Source organism: Rutidosis leptorrhynchoides, chromosome 11, assembly GCF_046630445.1.
Source record: "Rutidosis leptorrhynchoides isolate AG116_Rl617_1_P2 chromosome 11, CSIRO_AGI_Rlap_v1, whole genome shotgun sequence".
Classification (NCBI taxonomy): domain Eukaryota; kingdom Viridiplantae; phylum Streptophyta; class Magnoliopsida; order Asterales; family Asteraceae; genus Rutidosis; species Rutidosis leptorrhynchoides.
The window spans coordinates 371,173,546-371,180,807 of NC_092343.1; the positions used below are offsets into that span (position 1 = coordinate 371,173,546).

General features: G+C 31.8%; 1 protein-coding gene across 1 annotated transcript; it reads right to left on the reverse strand.

The window, feature by feature from the left end:
* Positions 1 to 330: 330 nt before the first annotated feature.
* On the reverse strand, positions 331 to 3,846 carry LOC139877839 (soluble inorganic pyrophosphatase 1-like). Its single transcript, XM_071865246.1, has 9 exons — positions 3,729 to 3,846; positions 2,979 to 3,083; positions 2,873 to 2,901; positions 2,728 to 2,793; positions 2,529 to 2,636; positions 1,799 to 1,864; positions 1,583 to 1,703; positions 659 to 740; positions 331 to 435 (listed from the first exon to the last, which is right to left on the reverse strand). The coding sequence occupies exons 2-9, from the start codon at positions 3,067 to 3,069 to the stop codon at positions 393 to 395; spliced, it is 606 nt and encodes a 201-aa protein (XP_071721347.1). The 5' UTR covers positions 3,070 to 3,083; positions 3,729 to 3,846; the 3' UTR covers positions 331 to 392.
* Positions 3,847 to 7,262: the final 3,416 nt, after the last annotated feature.

Consider the following 7,262-nt stretch of genomic DNA (forward strand, 5'->3'; position numbering starts at 1 on the left):
TTAGCTATTAAAAGGTATTTTTCCTGATACACATCTTTTCGTGTACTAAATTTAATATTTGCCAACTGTATATAGTAGAATATTTAATATCCGAAAAATAACATCAATTTAATCTGAGAGCATGAAGATAATCAACCACAAACAAAATCTAGATGCTCATCAAGCCTCAAGTGCTTGAGGGTTCTAGTTGTAAGGTTTAGTTTAAAAGACATGGGTATATACATGTCTCAATATACATGTAATAACACGTCTGCATATAATTTGGTATGTCATTTGATACGTAAAGAAAAAAAAATCAGTTTTGTTCAAAACGATAGCAATACAAGTTTAAAATCGTCACCAGAATATGAGGTTACAGAAGCTGCATAATAATAATCCCCTTAGTCACGAGTCTATCGCCTCAATCCTTCCACAACATAATCCGCATACAGATCCCTTCAGTAAAAAAGAAGTAACAAATTGTGTGCCACAGTTAATTAAAAAATCTCATAAATTACTTTTATTTATTTTTTGAAAGACAATGATGCAATATGATTATTCTTTAACTCGAAAGTTTTTATAATCCTTTTTAATACAGTAACTACTTATAAAAAGTCGATGTCGTTTAAAAGCAGAGATTTTAGATGCGATCTGCAAGCATTTGATATATTTTACTTACATTGAATATTTGACTGCCTCGATTGCCTTATCAGCTGGCAAGAAATCATCAACAGCAACCTCCTTATTCTCATTCTTCTTATCTAACAAGTTGTTAAGAAACAATATTTGCATCTTCATAGACACTTTTAAGAAACAATGTGCTCCATAAATTGATGTGCCAATTTTAACCGTATTCATAAGTGAAAAGGGTTAATATGTGTTTGTTACTGTTGAGACAGGTAAAATTAACTTCAAGGGATATACAGGTAGTAATGTAACAAATTATATTTCGAATGCATACCACTAATTTATCATCTTAAACAAATGTTACATTATTATCTAAGTCTTGCAATCATATATAATCAGGGTTTCAAAATTCACTACTCAGGGAGTACTAGGTCGGGACTTTGGAGGGAGTAATCGGCAATTCGAGGAATAATCTGGTATTAATCGGATTGGACTTTTAGTACATTTAAATAACAAATTTCAAATTATATGTGTAAATATAGAAGAAAATCATAAACATTAACATAAACTTTACCATAATTCTCTAAAGAATATACATAATCGTTCATTTGTTCAAAAATTCTAAAAAATTCTATTCTAAATTCAAAATAAAATTAAAATGTTGACCAAATTTTGACTTTGACCAACAAATCCAATTTTCACCCATTAACCGAAGTTGACCGGTTGATTAAAAGGATTTTGGAAAATCGAATCGGTCTGTTCTTACAATGAAGTAATCGGGGATTAATCGGGTTTTTTAACAACATTGTATTTAATAAACCGAATAATGTTTTTTTTGCCAAGAAGTGCTTTAAGGTCAACCCAACCCATCCTACTAAGTTAATTATTTTCACTAATTACCCCATCCTCCCTACCCACCTATTTTTAACAGTTTTAAATAATACTATAATAGAAAATAAAATTATTATAAGGATACAGTCTTCAAAGAAACGGCGAATCTCAGCTAAACGATGTGGCGGGAGCTCCTTGATGTCAGTATAGTGCATATACTCGGGATCATCAGCACAAACAGCAATTATTTTGTCATCTTTCTCTCCCTAATAGGACCCACAAATATTAGTAAATTGTTTGACGGGAAAAAAAAAACGGATGTATAAGTTAATAGTTTTTTCAAGTCCATATAGATAGATACCTGATCAATCATGGGCATGAGGCCTATCGCTTTGGCACGTAAAAAACAACCCGGCAATATCGGTTCCTGTATGTACGTGCAAAAACCACACAAAAAAAAGAGTAATTTTTATACATGTCAAAATGGGTTGAGTTTACACAACATATTTTTATCTATAATGGATTGTTTATAAATAAGTGTTGCAGAACTCGATATTACTCAGCGACGAGTATTTGGTTTTTGCAACTCACTGAGTACTGGACGAGTACTCGGTCAATATCGGTCAAACTCGATCAAACTTGGTCAAATGCTGTCAAAATCGGTCAAACTAGGGCAAAATTCGGTATTACTCAGAAAATCGGTCAAAATTGGTCAAAGTCAAACTTGGTCAACATCCGAATACACCGCGAGTTGCTGAGTACTCCCAAAAAAGTCCCGACTGAGTACTCCCCCGAGTAGCGATTTTTAGCAACGTTGATAACTAGTGTGTAAAATATGATACAAAATATTATAAGTCATCTAGATGTTTTAGCAAATGATTTAGGATGTTTTGTACATTAAGAGAATATCTGAGCAAAAATTTCGACCCATTGGCATCTTGATCTAAGTTTTTAATTCTATTTTTTTTTACTTGTTACACTCATTAGATGAAAAAAAAAAAAAAAAAAAAAAAAGTAACTGAAATCGACCCAATCATAAGTTAATGGTCCAACTGTAAGCTAGAATAGAATTAGTTTTAAATAACACAAACCTGCATAATGACCAAGACATCAATTGGATCGTTGTCTTCACACAAAGTACGAGGGACAAAACCATAATTGTGAGGGTAGACAACTGATGAATACAGAACACGATCAACCTGGAAAAAAACATAATATAAAATCATATAAATTTGAAGTCATTAACTGTTAAGCATGTATCATATTTGGCTAGTTATCATCTCCAATTACCTTGATAAGTCCTGTTTTTTTGTCTAGCTCATACTTCACCTTGCTCCCTTTGCTAATTTCAATCACCTAAAAAGTCAAACATGTTTCAGCAACTTTGGGATGTTGATATGTACATATAGTTCACTTTACTGAAGCTTGTACTTACACAATTAAAGATTGTTGGTGCACCAGGTCCTATATTGGATAACTAAGAAAGTTAGATTCTTGTATCAATAGATGACATCAGCAAACGATGTATGAATAAAACATACCTATCTCAAGATCATGCCAAGGATGTGCAGCAACTGATCTTTTGTTCATGGATGAAAGTATTCTTTCATTTAGAGGAGGACGTGAAGTCATACTTACAACCTGCACTTTGTGATCATACACAAAAATAAATAAATAAAAAAGACAGTGAAATATTGATACATGTAACTAAAATTACAAAACAGAACATCAACATTGATGCCATCTCACACAAACTTTAATGCCAAATTGGTAGGACGTGCTAAATCGATAATATAGCACATATATATAGAGAGATTCAATCAATATTCTCATTTATGCACCTTTCATTCGATCTTTTACTTTCTCAAAATATTGATTCATAAGCAACCTAAAATCCCCAAACGAGTCAAGATACCCAAAATCAAAGCAGCTTCAACTAAATTAATATTTTAAGCATAACATCTATAGTTCATTGTACAATACTTCAAATCTGAACTATTATAGCATTTTATGAACTGATTCTACTAGATCCTTACATCAATCCGATTTCAAACTACTAAAGCAATACACATACGCGCGTATAAATACATATACACATATATACAGACATTCAAATAAGTATAAAATGTATACACACATAATAACACAATGTATAATCCGTTAAGTATAAAATTGACTCATTCAACAGTACGAATGTAAAAGCAACAAATCAACAACATATAATGAACTGAAATCGAACTTAACTAAAAAAAATTAATCGAGTAAATTAGGTCAAATAAGTATAAACATACCTGAAAATAAACAATCCGTTGAGCAAACAGCAAGAGAAAATGAAGTGCGGATCTAGATACTTAACAAAAAATTAGAACGCGAAATTAGGTAAAGTATACAGTGGTTTGTACGTTAGTGTATTATAGATACAGATAGTGTGTATGTATATATTTATATGGTGAGGTGATTATGACAGCGAGTGATCGGTACCGTTACGGGTCAAGTTTCAAACCGTATTTTGTGAAACTGTAGACATATATTTACACTAACTACCATATACTATGTATAAGTTGTATATACACCCCCTATGCCAAAATATATCTGTTTTGATTACTACGTAGTATTACGTACTATTTTTTAAATTAACTTTTAGATTGTTAGATTGTTATTTGTTATGTTATATTAAAGATAAATACAATGATTGTTTAAGTTATTATGATGTTAAAGATAATAAGATATAATACTAGATCTTTTATAATCCATAGTAACCAATGTTAGCCCGCTTAATTGAACTTAATACGTCCGTGTTTTTTAAGCGTTGATCATATATCGTATATTCATATTCGACTAATTAGTCTCATACATGTAAATAAATACCAACGTAGTATAGTATTTGTATTTGTATTCTAGTTTATTTATCACTTCATATTGTGTTGTATGGTCCAATGAGTTACAAATCTTTACCTTAGTATTTTGTGGATGCATATTTGGTCCAAGTATTCATAGACTGAACTTCATCCACATGATGCACAAAAAATTGATATCCAACCAAAACACAAAGCTTTATCATTCCATATCAATATAACCCTTTTAAGAAATATATTTGTGATGGTGAATAGTTTTGCCAAAACTATTTCTGATTGCACGAGTTTGTGGATCCCACTTAAACCCATAACCAAACGAGTTGTAGAAATCTACTTTTGTGTTTGGTGGAAAGTTGGTCATGTGAAATACTCGTATTAGATAGGCCTAGTTTGCTTAAACTTGAAGTTTTCAAAGTTTTAGAGTTCATGATACTTCACATTAGTATAAGCTCCTTTGGAGTTCATGGTAACTTCTTATTGGCCCAATAATTTTTATTTTATTTTATTTTTTTTTTAACGGCAAATCATAAATTATATTAAAATCGCGAAAAATACAAAGTTCTCACAAGATAACAACATAGCGATACCGGGATAGAACCCTATGTTACATCACAAAAACTCGACAATGTACAAAATGAAGTTACACAACTAAAACTTTGGGATTACCTATCATACAATTAATTGTTATTGGGTCAATAACAAAGAATGAACTAGATGGCTGGTGTCACGATGCTAAAATAATGGGGTCACAAAATTAAAAGCACTAAAAAACTTGAGTTATTAAAACATTTTAAAGTTGATGATTCCCATCAAAAGTTTGATCTCCGTGTTGTGCTCCTTAACTATCTGCTTCCACTAAATACGCGGTAACGCTAACTCATGTGCTGAATAGAGTCAGTCACAGACCTCTTAGGTTTTTTCAGAAAGAACCAAAAAATTTCTATTTAAGGTCCCATAGATAGAACATGACACGAAGCACAGGACATAAGACCGGGAGTCAGTCCTACTCATAAAGGTGAAGGACCAAGCACTAGATCGTATCACCTCAATCTCATGTTAAGAACTCGTAAAAGTTCGAGGCACATGTAAAATAAACACCCAAATATCGGGAATATTAGAGAATCACAATTTAAACTCTTCTAATATGACTTCAAAATCTTAAGAGACACTAGTACCATTGCAGGGACCATTTCCATAGTTACTGAACTTATTGGTGTTGGCTTTCATGATCTTATTTTATTTTATTTTTGTTTTTTGATTTACTGGTTAGTAAATCTGCACTAAATTAAAATCCATCAAGTTAGCTATGCCTTGTCTAGGAAGAGAAAAACTAACTAATATGTCACTAGTCAAACGGGTCAACGGGTCAAGTGGTCAAGAATCACTCAAAGTGTATATAATATCTTAAAACATTCTAAATGTTGTTATATGAATATCCATATTGTTATTGTAGTTGCACAGTTTTACCCTTATTCAGTCTTCATATTTTCTAACTCAATAAACAATGGTTTGGGTCGATCCAAACCTATTTCAAACCCATGTTAAAAAATTACACAGTTTTGACTATCTTGATACATTGTCACATATACTAATTGGGCCAGGGGCGAAGCCAGGATTTGATGATATGGGAGGCTTACTCAATAGTTAAAAGAGGCCAACTTCCTATGTATAACCTATTCTATTTGTTTAATACATATATAGATAACTACTTAAAGAAACTATATAATAACTATTAAAAAATAAGAAAATGCTATTATAAAATTTGCAATATGAAAACTAATATGGCTCATCTAAATAATTGATATATAAACTTGTAACTTATATGATATGTTTCAGTTAATAAAAGGTTTTCATATTCAGGTCGGGAGGGCGAGTATTCCGATCACATACTCTACTATACGTAGTCTATTAGGAATACTCCATGGTTGTAATTTGCAACCCTTCCATGACCACCATAAGATTCGAACCTGCGACCTCTTGCAAGGTGTCAGGGTACCTTTGAATGGTTCTAATATGTTTAAGTTAATATCATTCCGTATTTAAGTTTTGGAAGATATGTAAAACAATTGGGTCAGATAAATAATTGAGGGAGACTTGGTTAAAATAATTAAATTTGAGCTATTAATATTTAATTGGAATTGAGCCTATTGGGGGAGGCTGAGCACCTCTCTCTCCCCTCCCTGTTTCCGCTACTGAATTGTGCTTAATCTCTTGTTAGGCCCTTCTTCTCTTTTATAATATAATAGAAATCCTTGTGGCTGTTCAAAAAAAAAAAACATATACTAATTGGGCTTAACTTCTCATTTTGTACATTTGCAGCCTCAATCCATAAATATCAACTAATTGGCCTTAAGCTCTCTCTTTGTACTTACGGGCCCATTCACGTTTCATAAACAGTGTGGCCTCAATCCATGTACTTTTCGCGATATTCACATTTTCGTTCAATGCACGCTTCAAAAGTTCGAATGGTCTGAAATTGATTCATGCATCATCTTAGTCATTTCTTTTTGTCCTTTCGAAATATCATCTTTTTCCATTTGGGCACCTCTCTTTCCTGTGTTGTCATTGATGTTACATACGTTCTTCGTTCGGACGAAACCTTAGATGTTTTAATCTTTAGAAAAGCTATATAAACAACACAATGTAAAGATGGTCAATGAATAGAAAACTACTTGCAACTTGTGACCAAGGGTATGAAGATATAAAGACATCAATAATGTTGGTTTGCATTATAATAATTGAAAAGTATAAAGTTATGTATTAAAAAGAAGATTTTTTTGCTTAATGCATCATGACTCTCTAATTGGATATGATACAACTCTTGTTCTTTGTTTTGTCTAAAAACTAACCAATCATATTAGATCAAATGAGATAACTACTAATTGGTGGATCCTTATAATTCACTAGGTGTTGGAATATATTAATTATTGCGGAGTATGATCTTTTTATGAGATGGATCTTTTGTTAATG

Coding starts and splice junctions, on each gene's coding strand:
- LOC139877839 (XM_071865246.1), bottom strand. CDS start 3,069: ATGACTTCACGTCCTCCTCTAAATGAAAGAATACTTTCATCCATGAAC. Junction 2,637..2,727: donor AAAAAACAGGACTTATCAAG/GTAATTGGAGAT, acceptor GTTTTTTTCCAG/GTTGATCGTGTTCTGTATTC. Junction 741..1,582: donor TCGCCGTTTCTTTGAAGACT/GTATCCTTATAA, acceptor ACAACTTGTTAG/ATAAGAAGAATGAGAATAAG.